The sequence below is a fragment of the Chiloscyllium punctatum genome, chromosome 16 (assembly GCF_047496795.1).
Source record: "Chiloscyllium punctatum isolate Juve2018m chromosome 16, sChiPun1.3, whole genome shotgun sequence".
NCBI lineage: Eukaryota > Metazoa > Chordata > Chondrichthyes > Orectolobiformes > Hemiscylliidae > Chiloscyllium > Chiloscyllium punctatum.
In genome coordinates this window covers 25,173,772-25,189,108 of record NC_092754.1, presented here as the reverse complement: position 1 = coordinate 25,189,108, position 15,337 = coordinate 25,173,772, and the positions used below count along the sequence as shown (strand labels likewise).

At 45.0% G+C, this 15,337-nt stretch overlaps 1 protein-coding gene across 5 annotated transcripts in view; it reads left to right on the top strand.

The window, feature by feature from the left end:
- Window positions 1–9,503: 9,503 nt before the first annotated feature.
- c1qtnf12 (C1q and TNF related 12) overlaps window positions 9,504–15,337 on the top strand; it is a 92,516-nt gene continuing 86,682 nt past the window's right edge. For 2 of the 5 annotated variants that reach the window (XM_072586493.1, XM_072586490.1), the window contains exon 1: window positions 10,398–10,542. Coding sequence is in view for 3 of the 5 variants with exons in the window: in XM_072586489.1 (XP_072442590.1) it covers window positions 10,399–10,542 (144 nt within the window). In the remaining 2 variants the exon portion in view is untranslated. Of the gene's footprint in view, window positions 10,543–15,337 lie in introns of all 5 variants that reach the window. The other 3 variants (XM_072586489.1, XM_072586488.1, XM_072586492.1) reach the window with 3 other exon arrangements.

Sequence of the window (15,337 nt, the reverse complement as noted above, 5' to 3'; positions counted from 1 at the left end):
GCAAATACATAAACAGTGCAGGAGCAAAACGTGCCCAGCTCCTCCTCAGTATTTTCAACGGTTCCGGAACCTTTGGGTTCTCCCTCTCCATCAATTGTTGAAGATACCTCAGAATCTGAGATGGACACGATGGATGTTGATGGCTTTGCCACCTGAAGAAAAGAATGCATTTCCAGGTGCAGGAGGTGTTACACACCGTCCATATCAGGGGCAGAGTTGGAGGAACCTGACCGGTGACAAAATACCCCAGGAGGAGCTACAGAACAAAGAACTGGCCCATGTCCTCAGACTCAGAGGGGATGGATGTAGCGATTGTAATAAGGTCAGTCAGAATATGAGTTCTCTGGTTGGGGCTGTTAATCGGGTTCAATTAGGGAGCCCTGGCTGACATAAGAACAGGAGTGTCAGACATCCTGTTCACTCTGGGAGCTGGATCAGTGTCAAGGACTCTTCATTTGTGTCAGGGGACTGACTCTGAGCTGGCTGCCCACCTCCAGTGTGTGCTGCTGCGGTTAGTTTGTGTCTTTTTGAGGGAAACCTGATTCCTGAACTGGCTGATCTACACAGCCAGTTTGTTAACTAGCCTTCCTTTTTTTATTGAGGATTGATTTCTAAATGGCCTGATTTACACAGTCAACATGTTTTGGTGTGATTCAGTTTTCATTAGGAACTGCTGTTTCACTGGCTGGTTACAGCCCTGTGTATTACTCTTTTCTCTTTTACTTTGAGAAAAGGAAAATGTTGATTTTTGTGGCAGGGCTTAGCCCTTGCATTCTAGTTTTCTTTGCTCTGAATGTGTTTTCACCTTTTTAATGTTTGGACTGAGCCCTTGTGAGAAAGTACAGAGAAAGTACATCTTTCCAGATGAGCTCTTCCTGTGTGGGTAGGGCTGGCCCTTTGTGGGTGACTAGGCTTCTGTAAAGACTGAACACCTGTGTGTGTGTGTGTGTGTGTGTGTGCGCTGGGTCTGAGCGATTGTTGCATCCTGGAGTGGACTCTGTCTTCAGGAGTGGACCAAACCCCTGTGAGTAAACTGCAGCTTCATAATGTACTCTGTTCCTGTGGGTGGGCCTGGTTCTCTATGGATGGGCCAGGCCTTTATAGAGACTGAACACCTGTGTGTGTGTGTGTGCTGTGGGGTGTGCATTTGCTGCCTGTTGGAGTATACCCTGCCTTGGCACTAGAAACTGTGTATTATGAGGATTTTGTGAATTCTATTAATGCGTGTGGGTTTTGTAATTAATTGTGTTTGAGTGCGGGCCAGAGTGGACTCGTCAATACTTGGGGTGCTGGCAGCTGGAGGGTTGGTGATCGGCCTGGGGGAAAATGCGCTGGGGTTGGGGGCGGGGAAAGGAGGTCTGTTAGTACGCAGGGTGGTTGGGGTCTAGGCAGATGACAGCGTGCCTATAGGACAGCTGGTCAGGGTAGGGGCAGCCAGTACGCGGGGCTGGAAGGTCGATGACCAGCCTGGAGGAAAGCAGACCGAGAGGAGCCTGTCCATACGCAGGGTGGGTGGGTGGAGCCCAGCGACGATGCGGGGGCCCAGCAACTAATAGCATCGTCGCAGGAAAGCTGCTAGAGGGCAGGCTGGTCAGTATGTGGGGAAGCTGAGCTAGGCGGCCGATGGCTGCCCCAAGGAAGGCTGACCAGGGGAGGACCGGTCAGTGCGCAGGGAGGCTGGGAGCCAGACAGTCGATGGCCGGTCAATAGGAGTGCTGGCCAGGAGAAAGGGTCTGTCAGTACACAGGGCAGTTGGGTGCAGCAAGGCCAACAGCCCGACTGGTCAGGGGTGGTTTGGTTAGTACGCAGGGTGACCAGGAGCCGCTGATCGACGTCCGTCGCGGAGGGAAGTGGGCCCAGGGAGGATCAGTCAGTACGCAGGGCAGCAGGAGACTGGAAGGCCAACTGTCCGGCAATAAGGTTCGCTAAGGACAGTCTCTGATCAGTATATGGTGTGGACGGGTGTCAGGTGTCTTTTGTATAGCTATATTGTGTCTGTGTTCTATGCACTGTTTCTAATTCGATTGCACTGTCTTGGTTATGTTTGTTACTGTTACCTTTGTGATGAAGGGAAATGGGATTTGAGGTTTGTCCTCATCTCTCTGAAAACTGGTTGAACAATGGGGTTTGGCTTTGTTGCCCTTTCCCCTATACATAGTGGGGTTTTTTTGTGAACTGATGCTTTCTGTTTATTGTTAACTGTATTTTGTACTATTTCATAAAATAAATAAAAAATATAACAGGAGTGTCACACAACCTATTCACTCTGAGAGCTGGCTCTGAGAGAGCTGGATCAATGTCAAGGACTTTCCATGTATAAATAAAGTGTGACTTGGTGATGGGATACCAGCCTTGATGGAGTTATTTCAGTCTCCTCCTCAAAAGGTGTTACCACACAGGACACAAAATGTCATTTTCAATATTTTGAACATTTAAGACTCACTGTTTTGTTCTCAAATGTGTTTATGTCATATTTAATGTTTGTAGGATGGTACTGATTTAGAGAAGTCAAAAAGCTTGATTCAAATTTTTGATGTAATTATAGAGTCATAGAGATATACAGCATGGAAACAGACCCTTCTGTCCAACCCATCCATGCCGACCAGATATCCCAACCCAATCTAGTCCCACCCGCCAGCACCCGGCCCAAATCCCTCCAAACCCTATCTATTCATATTACCATCCAAATGCCTCTTAAACGTTGCAATTGTACCAGCCTCCTCCACTTCCTCTGGCAGCTCATTCCACACCCATATCACCCACTGTGTGAAAAAGTTGCCCCTTAGGTCTCTTTTATATCTTTCCCCTCTCACCCTAAACCTATGCCCTCTAGTTCAGGACTCGCTGGTCCCAGGGAAAAGACTTTGCCTATTTACCCTATCCATGCCCTTCATAATATTGTAAACAGGTTGCACGGTCAAAAGGATCAATAACCTTTAAAGATAATGACCCAAAAATCATGTGACCTTGTAATTTCACCAGTTGAAATTGTGCCTTGCATTGGCCTCAGCTAAATGCTACCTGCTGGCATCTAAACTAATAGTGGGCATCTGCACCCACACTGAGGTGGGAAACTGTGACACATAATCAAAGACCCTTCCCATCTGGGTTATAATCTATTTGATCCTCTTTCTTCTGGCAGAAGATACAAAAGTTTAAACACGAGCACCAACAGATTCAAGAACAGCTTCTGCCTGGCTGTTATTAGACTTCAGAATGAACTTTTCAAATTTAATACTGACCTCACTCTTCGCGGGCTTTCTCTGCAGCCGGAACATTACATTCCTCGCTCTGTTTTATTACCCATATGCACTTTGTGTGATATTATCTGCCTGTACTGGACGCAAAATGTTTCACTGTATCTAGGTACATATGTCAATGATAAATCAAATCAAATTAAATCAAAAAGTCTGTTGGCAAGGGATTGAGAGGGAAGGAGATCCCAACGATTTATTTGAGTGACTTGGCCATAGACCTCTGTCTGAATCTCCAAGATGAAGCCCAAAATGTCATTCAACTAGCCCTTTACTACTGGAAGTACTGGACAGATTTGGTATCCAGGGATAGAGAAACTCTCAGTATGTGAAATCCTTATTTTTAACCCAACCCGCTTTGGGAACTACTTTGTTTTAAGTGAGCAGAGATATTTTCTTATGGGATCTGTGTAATCTGCTTCTTCAGTGCTGGCCTGATGACTAACATTCTAACATTCAATAAGGTAGTACTCCCCGTTTGACCACATCCTACATATTGAGAAAGGTTAACAATTAAATTGCAGAGCTACTGACTTCTTTTATGAGTATAAATTGCTAGACGTAACAATTGTACAAAAATATGAGAGTTTACTGAACACCAAACGGTTGTTCAGAAAAGGGGAGGTTAGTCTTAACTTAATAGAAAGCCTGCTGGACACCAAATAGAGAAGATATTAGTCAATAAATGTGAAGTCATACATCAATGGGTGTCAGTCAATGTCGAGTTGTAAGATGATGGTCATACTTGAGTATTTTAATTGAATCCTTTGACAAAAGCCTCAGATGTAAAGGTGAATATAAAGCAGTGGGTGTGGCATTTTTAGTTTCTCAAAACATTTTTGACAAAACAACATAGAAGAAATTGCCCATGGAATTCAGGGTAACCTGGCAAAACCTTTTCAGCCAGGGAAGCTGTGATCTCATAGAGAAAAACAAGATAGTTTAATTAAACTGCAAATTAGGAACGATCTGGGGCAAATCTTTCACATGGAAAGAGATCAACCTATTGAATAGTAATCCAAGAGGACAGAGACAGAGACCAGAGGAAATTAGATAAGGTAAAGGAAGGCTTTAGGATTTAACTGCATGACTGAGTTTAGTTAAATCAGATGACTTTGCACATCTGTAACATTATTGTGATCTTGTGAGCAGAAGTCATCGCTGTGACCTGAATGGAATCCTCATGCCAAGGATGAAGGGGGCCTATCCTGGAAGGCAGCCTGTGACTCTGGAACAACAAGGGTGGTCTCGTTGAGAGAATGACCAAGCGGTCCTTCTGTCAGTCAGTAAGGCCTGAGCCAAGGTCCAGTATCCCAATGCTGACATTCCTGTGCCTGGAGGTTCCCAGGGTTCCACATGGCTCAAATCTTAGTCTGCCACACCAGTCACTGTTGGCCAGAGCAATAATCAAGATGGAATTTCCACAACACTGCGTGGCTACCACTATCTGCATGGCATCGTGGAACCAGGGCTGCAGCAATGCACTGCTGCATGGAACACAGGAACCTAGTGCGAAAGTGTCATTTGAAATACTGGAACCAGGAAGACCGTGCCATGAGATCTGGGATGCTGGAACCCAGGGAAAGAGAATACTGACATGTGGAACCCAGGGGCAGAACCCTACTGCATTTTACATCAAGTTTGACCAGTGGTTGAAGGTGGAATTTGGGAATTTGGATATGCAGAATTGGCAGCCTACTCAAAGAATCATTCAGCACGAGGGTGGGGCGATTTGGCCCTTTCTTGTCTGTGCAGGCATATATTCTTATGAATGGGACAATTTCCTCTTTGGAGTACGTATCCAATTTACTAAATCTGCTGTCAGCCTTTGTTCATGCAGTTCCTTCCAGATGGTGACCACCCAGTAAAAGGATCACTCCTCTTCAGTCGAACGGATTTCAACCATCGTGCTCTGACGAAAAGTCACTTGACCCAAACATTAATTATAAATCCTCTCGACAGATAGTGCCAGACCTGCTGAACTTTTCCAGCAATTGCCATTTTTATTTCAATCACTGTTCCCCACGCCCCACACCCCGTCTTTGGAGCATTTCAAGAGTTGATTAAAATATATCCAGTAGTTTATTAATACTGTTCTTGTTTACAGTGTAATTATTACTCTGGCTACAGGTCTGGCTGTACAGAATAGACAATAGATGCAGGAGTAGGCCATTCTGCCCTTCGAGCCTGCACCGCCATTCAATAGGGCGGCACGGTGGCACAGTGGTTAGCACTGCTGCCTCACAGCACCAGAGACCCAGGTTCAATTCCTGCCTCAGGCGACTGACTGTGTGGAGTTTGCACATTCTCCCCGTGTCTGCGTGGGTTTCCTCCGGGTGCTCCGGTTTCCTCCCACAGTCCAAAGATGTGCAGGTCAGGTGAATTGGCCATGCTAAATTGTCCGTAGTGTTTGGTAAGGGGTAAATGTAGGGGTATGGGTGGTTTGCGCTTCGGCGGGTCGGTGTGGACTTGTTGGGCCGAAGGGCCTGTTTCCACACTGTAAAGTAATCTAATCTAAAGTAATCTAATCTAATATGATCATGGCTGATCATTCCTAATCAGTATCCTGTTCCAGCCTTATCTCCATACCCCTTGACTCCACTATCTTTAAGAGCTCTATCCAATTCTTTCTTAAATGAATCCAGAGACTGGGCCTCCACTGCCCTCTGGGGCAGAGCATTCCACACAGCCACCACTCTCTGGGTGAAGTAGTTTCTCCTCATCTCTGTCCTAAATGGTCTACCCCGTATTTTTAAGTTGTGTCCTCTGGTTCGGCATTCCCCCATCAACGGAAATATGTTCCCTCCTGCCAGAGTGTCCAGTCCTTTCATAATCCTATACGTTTCAATCAGATCCCCTCTCAGTCTTCTAAACTCAAGGGTATACAAGCCCAGTCGCTTCAGTCTTTCCGTGTAAGGCAATCCTGCCATTCCAGGAATTGACCTCGTGAACCTACGCTGCACTCCCTCAATAGCCAGAATGTCTTTCCTCAAATTTGGAGACCAGAACTGCACACAGTACTCCAGGTGTGGTCTCACCAGGGCCCTGTACAGCTGCAGAAGCACCTCTTTGCTTCTATACTCAATCCCTCTTGTTATGAAGGCCAGCATGCTATTAGCCTTCTTCACGACCTGCTGTACCTGCATGCTTGCCTTCATTGACTGGTGGACAAGAACACCCAGATCTCTCTGAACAGCCCCTTTACCTAATTTGATACCATTGAGGTAGTAATCTGCCTTCCTGTTCTTGCCACCAAAGTGGATAACCAGACATTTATCCACATTAAACTGCATCTGCCATGCATCTGCCCACTCACCTAACTTGTCCAGGTCACCCTGTAATCCCCTAACATCCTCATCACATTTCACCCTACCACCTAGCTTTGTGTCATCAGCAAATTTGCTAATGTTATTGCTGATACCATCTTCTATATCATTTACATATGTTATAAAAAGCTGCGGTCCCAGCACGGATCCCTGCGGTACCCCACTGGTCACTGCCTGCCATTCCGAAATGGAGCCGTTAATCACTACCCTTTGTTTCCTATTAGCCAACCAATTCTCTATTCAATCTAGTACTTTGCCCCCAATCCCGTGCGCCCTAATTTTACTCACTAAATGTCAGGCCTGAATCGTCGATTTTCCTGTTCCTGGGATGCTGCCTGACCTGCTGTGCTTTTCCAGCACCACACTAATCTAGACTCTGATCTCCAGCAGCTGCAGTCCTCACTTTCGCCTGTACAGAATGTGCCGTGTACACTTTTAATGTGTTAATATTTTAGCCTGTAGATGGCAGGGCTTGCTAAACTTTCTGTCTTCCCACCGCATGGTTCCACCCATTTGTTTCCGACAGGATGTCTTTTCAACAAATAAGCATCAGTCATCTTCCTTCGCAACGATAAAACTAAGCTTTAAATCGGTAAACAGACCGGACCATCCTTCAACGCGCAAGTATTGAAAGACTCAATATCCACGTTACTTTTCTAATCTTTTAGCCATTCGTTACAGAGAATATCTAAATAAATTGGCGACTGCCAATAACGTGGCGCCTATAGATAGGGCGGTAGCAATAAATTTACAGTGTTCGTCGTTACAGAGTGCTTTTTTTATCACCTGTCTTTATGAATAAGCCGCAGAAAGCCAGTCCCTGGAGAACTGCCGTCCATACAAAACGCACATACACACAATTCACTGCCTGTAAAACGGAGCCCTGGATTCTGATGTGCTTCATAAAATGTCCTGTAAAAATTCTTCGAGGGGTTAGGAGAAATAAATATCCATTCCCAGGTTGTCTCTCTTGGAATGTGGCTGCTGACTTCGAAAGGCACAATGTCGGCTTTTAAATGTTCGGGGGGAATATGCCTCGTGTCCCATTCTGCAATTCATAATTTGCATGTTGTTGTCGAGATTTTGTAAAACGTGCTTATCGCTAAGATTCTCATTGATTCCGCCAATGTAATATTCCCACTCTCCAGAGTCCAATACAGTATTGTATTGGAGGAGGGGGCCGGCGGTGTGTCTACTCCTTTGGAACTTGACAACGTAGCACAGTGCATTTACATAGCACCTTTTGGTATAGTAAAACCACGTAGGCGATAAAATTGGCAGTTGACTGGTTTTCAGAGGTTACAGTCAATCTGTCAAACATCCTTAAAGACCAGAGCTACAGAAACATTATTTTCGTATTTTAATGCATTCCAAGATTGATTGACCAATGTCAATTCCTGATGAAGGGGTTATGTCCGATTCGCCTGCTCCTCGGATGCTGCCTCACTTGCTGCGCTTTTCCAGCGCCACACTCTCGACTCTTATCTCCGGCACCTGCAGTCCTCACTTTCTCCCAATGTCAATACAGTGAAGTTTGTGAACACAACAACGTCCTGCAAATGTTAGAAATCTGAATCAAAACTGAAAATACCACAACATTCAGCTGGTCATGCAGCTCCTGAAAGAGAGAGGTACAATTCACAGTTCAGCTTTTGTGCATTTGACTATTACTGGGGAGGACGCGGGAGGGAGGTGGTGGTGTTGGAACAGAGAATACATCAAATATTTGCAAGAAATGGGGCAAGAGGAGGATTGAAGGTTAGTGGGCAAACACGATTAATTGATCAAAAGAACAGTAATGTGGAGATGGTGGTGTCGTGGCATTGTTGCTGGTCCACTATTCCATGAACAGGTTGATTTTAAAAAAATAAATCAATTTAAAAATGCAGCTAAACAGCCGGAAGGAGCAGGTGTGGGTTGCGGATGCTGAGAAAGCTGGTAAGACCTGGAAAGGAGACCAACCTTTTGTTAATTACCTTATCCAGACACTGCTAACATGTATCCTGCACTCAGTTGCAGTGAACTAGCTGTCTAGAGACTTGGGTTCTAAGTACCATAGACAGTGAGCTGTCTATACCCTGCATAATTGGTTTTATACACGGACTGGATTGTAAGGTTACACTTTGTGGTGCATGCACGTTGTGCACGTGGTTTCATTTTCACTGCACACTCCACTTTCAACAAAACTCTTGGCTGTGTCTCCCCAGTCGCTGGACACTGAATGCTGGTGCCTGTAGAATTACCTCGCAAGATGTCATTATGGTAATACAGCCACATTGCGAGTACAGACAGTTCCAGCGCACTCCATGTCTTTGTTAAAATGTAATTGGCAAACCGGGCAACAATTAACACTCCTGAATTATGCATTTTTGATTTTGGAGGTAATAATGCATTTGAGGAATTGTGTTTAATTGGTTGCACTACAAATGTAATTGGCACGTCAGTTCTGCATTTTTGTTTATTAATGCTTTTGAAAAAATATTTTAATTAGTTTCGCTGCATGTTTATACATTGCCAATGGAGTCTTGGATTAAACTTGGAATCTGCCTCAACCAATTCATATCTATTAACATAATTAAAAATTCCATCAGATTTTTAAAATCTATGTTTCACTGGTATTAAGAATTGAAACATTGTCCCATTTCAAAGCATTTTAACATCTGGATATATTAAAGAGTGTATGTTTGATGCAACCGAAATCTTGCATATAAAAAATTTGTCATGGGGAATCTCTTATTTGATGTTACAAAAAAAATCGGTCATGAAATTGGAAAACTTTGCAAGATGTTTTGGAGAGAACACCTCGCCAGCCGCCTTAGTATGCAAATCAAAATGAGGGAAACATCATATTTATCTGGCGCAATACCAGCGTGGGGCGATCATTTGCTAATTCTCTGATATTCAAAAGAGATGGAAAGACCACACGCCATTCCGAACAGCCTCCTCCCACGGAAGGCGGTGGGAAAAGCTGAGAAACCGCTGGGTCCCTGGAGGGAAACGTTCGCCCTTTTCCCCTCCCCAAGAGTCAGCCTGGAGAGCTGACAATGGTTTAATGGATGGAACAGGATTGCAGAGACTGGGGGGGTGGCGAGAGCGTTCACTTGGCCTCTGCTCTTCCGCTGCCTCCTTAAAGAGAAGGAAAGGCACTTGAGGGAAGAGCCTGTCGGAGGTGTTAACGTCTTGAGAGCGCTGTCATTCCCCAGACGTGACACTCAATGGTCAGCTTTCATTTTTCGCCAGGCGGATTACCATTTTAAGCATCAGCCCGTCCTTGCAGCATCACTTTTCCTTTTGGGTGGTGGGTCAGAGTTGGAAGGTGTATAAAGTGAGGGGAAAGAGAGGAGGGGAGAGTTATTGTGGAGTCTCCCAGGCTGTGCTGTGCAGCAGGGAGGGAGAGGCACTAGCGGCTGTGTGTGAGTGGACGGCAGAGTGCTCCCAATGGGTTAACTGGGTGCTGGGGCAGTCAGCAGAGAGTGAGGACACACTGCGAGCGACAGTGTTTACTGGCGGGAGACTGACTGACCACAGCAGCAGCGGCCGCTCACCATGTGAAAGCAACTGGACACTCAAACACTTGCTGTGATTCAGAGATTTCACCTCCACTCTGAAACTCCCACTCCCCCACCCCCCTCATCTGTTGGGGGGGAGGAGGAATTCTTTTCCTTTTGGAACTGGAAAGGATTCATCTGATGTCGCCTCTTCACCCACGTGTCAGGAGGGCTCGCTGCTGAACCGTGTCTCTTTATCCAGCCCGTTGCCCAAAAGAAAAAAAAACAAAACGCTCAACTGTGTGTTTCCGAGGCCGATCTGCTTGGACGATGAAAGGCAGCAGACTGGCCATCGTGACTGTCCTCCTGTGGCATCAGCTAACCCTCTGCAGGCAGGCGGTGGCTAAGAGAGCGCTGAGGATAAACCAACGCACCGAACCCTACAACAGCACCCTGCAGACCAACAGCGACGAGGTGAGTGAGACAGTCCCAGGCGCCGCTCCCTCCTCCGGCTGCTTGGCACTTCGTTTCCTTTTCCTCTCCCTGTCGTTTCCCCCGGGTGGGTGGGGGGTGCTGGGGGACACTGCTGAGCCCATCAGTGTCCCTGTGCTCAATGCTGGCTTCCCCCAGCTCTGCATTCCGGCTTCTCGATCGAGGGCAGGCGTCATTTCCAGCTTCAAAAGAGGAAGAAATGAAGAAAATGTAAATACCAAGCGGGTTTAGGTGTCAAGCACAAACAGCCTCCCACACCCTTCTCTCAGCAAGTGCTCGACTTGGAAAAAGTGCAATGTGAGTGCCCCTGGGCTGAGAAGGGTCAGTGTCATCAGGGACAACTGAGGGCCTGTTTGATTTGATGGAGCAAGGTGAATGCAGATTATTGCTCTCAGACACAGCAAGGAACAGAGGAAAATGCTCGGCCCCACTCATCAGGGAAGTGCTGAAATCTATCTTTGGAAAAGTCTTATTCATGCACTTAGACAAGCAGAGTACAGTTAGCACAAGTTTTATGAATCTGGTTTGACAAATACATTCGAGGTTTTTATTTCCCAAGAATGCAACAAGAGAGATAGATAAAGTGGAACTGGCAGGTGTTATATGCTTGGATTTTTAAATAATAAGGTGCCCCATAATAGCCAAGACAAGTTCCTGAATTTGGGGCTGATACATTCTTAGGAATAGTGTTTTGGTTAACAGACAGGAAGCAGAGCGGAGAGGTAAGTGAAGCGTTTTCAAGTACACAGACTTTGACTAATTGGGTGCTGCAAGGATTAGTTCTGAGCTATTTACAATCTACATTAATGAAGAAATAGAGAGTAATATATCCATGTTGCTGATGGTATGAAGCTAGGTGATGATGCAAGCTGTGATGAGGACTCAGAGAAACTGCAAAGCGATTTAGATGGGTTGAGTGAGTAGGCTCCATGGTGGCAGATAGAATATAACACGAAGTGTGCAATGATTCACTTTGGTCATAGTCATAGAGATGTACAGTACAATTGTACTAGCTTCCACCACTTCCTCTGGCAGCTCATTCCATACATGCAAATAGAAAAGCAAAATTTTATTTTAAAAGACATGAAGATGGTAAATGTTACTGTTCGGAGAGACTTGGGGAATACAGAAAGTTAGACTGTAAATGAAGCAAGCAGTTAGCAAAATAAGTGACATCTTAGTCTTTATTGCAAAAGGACTGGAGTACAGGAATAAAGGAGCCTTTATATAGGGGTTTAGTGAAATCACTCCTGGAGTATTGTGTGCAGTTTTGGTCTTCATTTTTAAGGAAAGATATACTTCACTGGAACAAAGATCACTTAGATTGGTCCATGGGATAAGAGCATTATCCTTTGATGAGAAGCTTAGCAAAACTGGGAAAAAAAGCTAGGTCCATATTCTCTGGAATTTATAAGAATGGGAGGTGTTTTCAGCAAAACCTTCAAAATTATGAACAAACTTGAAAGCTTGGTTTCCAAGACTTTGTTTCTTCTGGCTAGAGAACCTAAAACTCAGGATACAGCCTCATGGTAAGGGGTCGATCATTTCAGGTTGAAATGAGGAGTAAATCCACTAAAAGAGCCATGACTCTGCAGCATTCCCAATCCCAGAATGTTCTGGATGCACTATAGTTGAATATATTTATGGCCGAGATAGACAGATTCTTGCTGTTTCAGAGAATGAGGAGCTAGTGGCAAGATGGAGTTGAAGCTTAAGATCCGCTTTGCTTGTCCTGAATGGTGGAAGAGGCTCGGCAGACTGTATGTTCTTCCCTAGCTCTTATTTCTTTAATTATTGTAAGAGCTGGAAACGTAATGGGTAGATATTGACTGCAGCAGATCCGAACATCAAGGGTTGCTTATGACAGGCAGGTGACCCAGTGTTGATTGAGTCAAAATCCTTTTTGCAATGTTCTTGTGCCACTTTCAGGATATGGGTGCGTTGTAGTTTTTCAAAGGGTATTAGATTGTAACTTTGTTGCAGGGTATGGAGAGAAAGCAGGAACATAGGATTGATTCCTTTCTAAAATACAATCTTCAACATCCAGAATTACACATCTTTTAGATATATCAAAACAATATAGATTCTTTTAACAAAATAGCATAATTTTGAAGATGTTAAATTGCTTGAGGCATATAAGCTGTGCACATACGTTCTCTTAAGTAATAGACCTTTACATGAGAGAAGGCCATGGCATCTTTACTTGTTGGGAATAAAGGGGTTGAACTCTTCGTATTTCCACTAGTGATGCCCGAAACGTCGATTTCGCTGCTCGTTGGATGCTGCCTGAACTGCTGTGCTTTTCCAGCACCACTAATCCAGTATTTGCTTTCCAGCATCTGCAGTCATTGTTTTTACCTCATGAACTATAACCTCTCTAGTTTGAATTGCCCGGGACCATATCATTTCTGGATTTGAGGTTTTTCTGGATTCTGGAATGATGTTAGAATGTCTAACCACAAATGTTTGAACTGGAAAACATCATAAATCTAAATATTTATATAAAACATAAATTGGTGACAAAACATTATAAAGAGCCAGTAAAAGCTGTACGTTTCCATTCCCAACTTGTGCTAACCTGATACAAGTGAGTTGTATGGTTCTGCTCAAAAAGTTTCCAGTCAGCATGTGCTTCCGAATAATACATTTCTGCACAGGAGAGGTTACAATATATCAGCGTAATCCAGGCAGAAGCAGCCTTTCTAACACAAAAAGAATCAGAAATTTCAAACCTAAGTGAGTTTTATCCCAAACCACCTACAAACATTTACAGTGGTTAAGAATTCAGTTCTATCTAAAACCAAGCCCCATCCACGAAACTGACTCACTCCTCAGATCATAATTGCAGGATTTCACTGAGTGTATTCGTTGAGGCAGGCATGTTTGAAATAGATTTTTCATCCAGAAATTACTTAATTTACAGAGGAACTGACTAGTTCATACCAGTGAAAGTATTAAATGGCTAATTATCGCTCTTTTTAAGTCACTCTCAGTGATTTAAAGTCAGGTTACTCACAGGTGGGTGGATTGACTTAAAGTGTTAGTCTTGTGTGATAAAACCGTTTTCAATTGGATTAATCAAACATTAACGTGCATTTATATTTAAGGCAGTCAAACTTCCCAAGCCTTTCTACAGGGTTGTTATCAAACAAAATTTGACACTTGGTTCCATAAGGAGATAATTTTCAGATGGTCAAAGTGATAATTTTTAAGGAGTGTCTTCACAGAAAAAAATGTTTTGGAGAGGTATTGGCAGGAAATTCCAGAGCTTAGGGCCTAAGCAACTGGGAGCTCAGCCATTGAAGAATTTGACAAGAACAAAAGTTCTAAAGTTGAGGCCGTGATTAATAGCAAATGAATATTACTCGTTGAGAATGACAGTGATTGATGAATGGAACTTAGAATCCCTGCAGTGTGGAAGCCCATTGATTCCACCCTGCCCCTCTGAAAAGCATCCCACGCAAACACACTTCCCTATCCTAACCCTGTAACCCCGCATTTCCCATGGCTAACCCACCTAGACTGCACTATGGGCAATTTAGCATGGCCAGTCCACCTGACCTGAACGTCTTCGGAGAGTGGAACGAAACCAGAACACCCGGAGGAAACCCAAGCAGACATGGGGAGAATGTGCAAACTCCACACACATATAGCCATCCAAGGGTGGAATCGAATCTGGGTCCCTGGCACTGTGAGGTAGCAGTGCTAACCACAGGGCCACTGTGCCACCCCATGCTGTCCCCATTTGATGTGGCTTACGAAGTGGGAAACATCATTTATGGAAGGTGAAAGATGGGAAGCCAGTCAGGAGAGCATTGAGATCATGAGAGTTCCGTCAGCAGATGAGCTGAGACAGATGTGTGGCTGGGTGATGTTACACAGTTGGGAATGGGCAGTGTCAGTGATGGTGGAGGTATGCAATAAGAAACGCATCTCTGAATCAAATGACGTTTGCGAGCCATGATTCTGCTTCACGCTGCTGCCAGGGAGAGGCTGGTGTCAGGAGCTATGATGAGAGTTTAAGGCAGGTTATCATTCCTAAATGCATCAAGGAATATTTTTAGTAGAAAGGGAAAGAAACGTGTACAACCACAAGCATCACTGCAATTACACTGACTCAAGGCATTTGGGAAGCCTGATGGCTCAGTGGTTAATGCTGCCGTCTCACAGTACCAGGGAACTGGGTTCGATTCCAGCATCAGGCAACGGTCTGTGTGGAGTTGCACATTCTCCCCGCATCTGCATGGGTTTCCTCCGGGTGCTCTGATTTCCTCCCGCTGTCCAAAGGTGTGCAGCTTAGGCATATTGGCCATGCTAAATTGCCCATTAATGCTAAATTAGTGTGCAGGGATGTGCAGGCCGTTTGGGTTAGCCATGGGAAGTGCAGCGTTACAGGGGTAGTGAGGTGATATGCTGTTCAGAGGGTTGGTGTGGACTTGATGGGCTGAGTGGCCTGCTTCTACATTGTAGGGATTCGATCTATGAAAACATTTGTGACAATAAAAAACAAATCTTGGCATACACCCCAACCAGCATGTTGTGAAGATACTGTGGGGTGGGGAGTTGAGTTGGCAGCGAGGACTGAGTGTTAGCTCTAAGGAGAGTACCCTTCCCAATTCTTGGTCTTTGATCAGACACTGATGGAAATACCCTCTCCAACTCCAGAAGCTCACAAGACCCCAGGCCTTCCTGTCCTGGACTTAATTGGGACAGAGACGGGAAGGGGCCAGAGTCCACTGTGCCAAACTGACCACAGGTAAGGGCATTGGTTTCACCC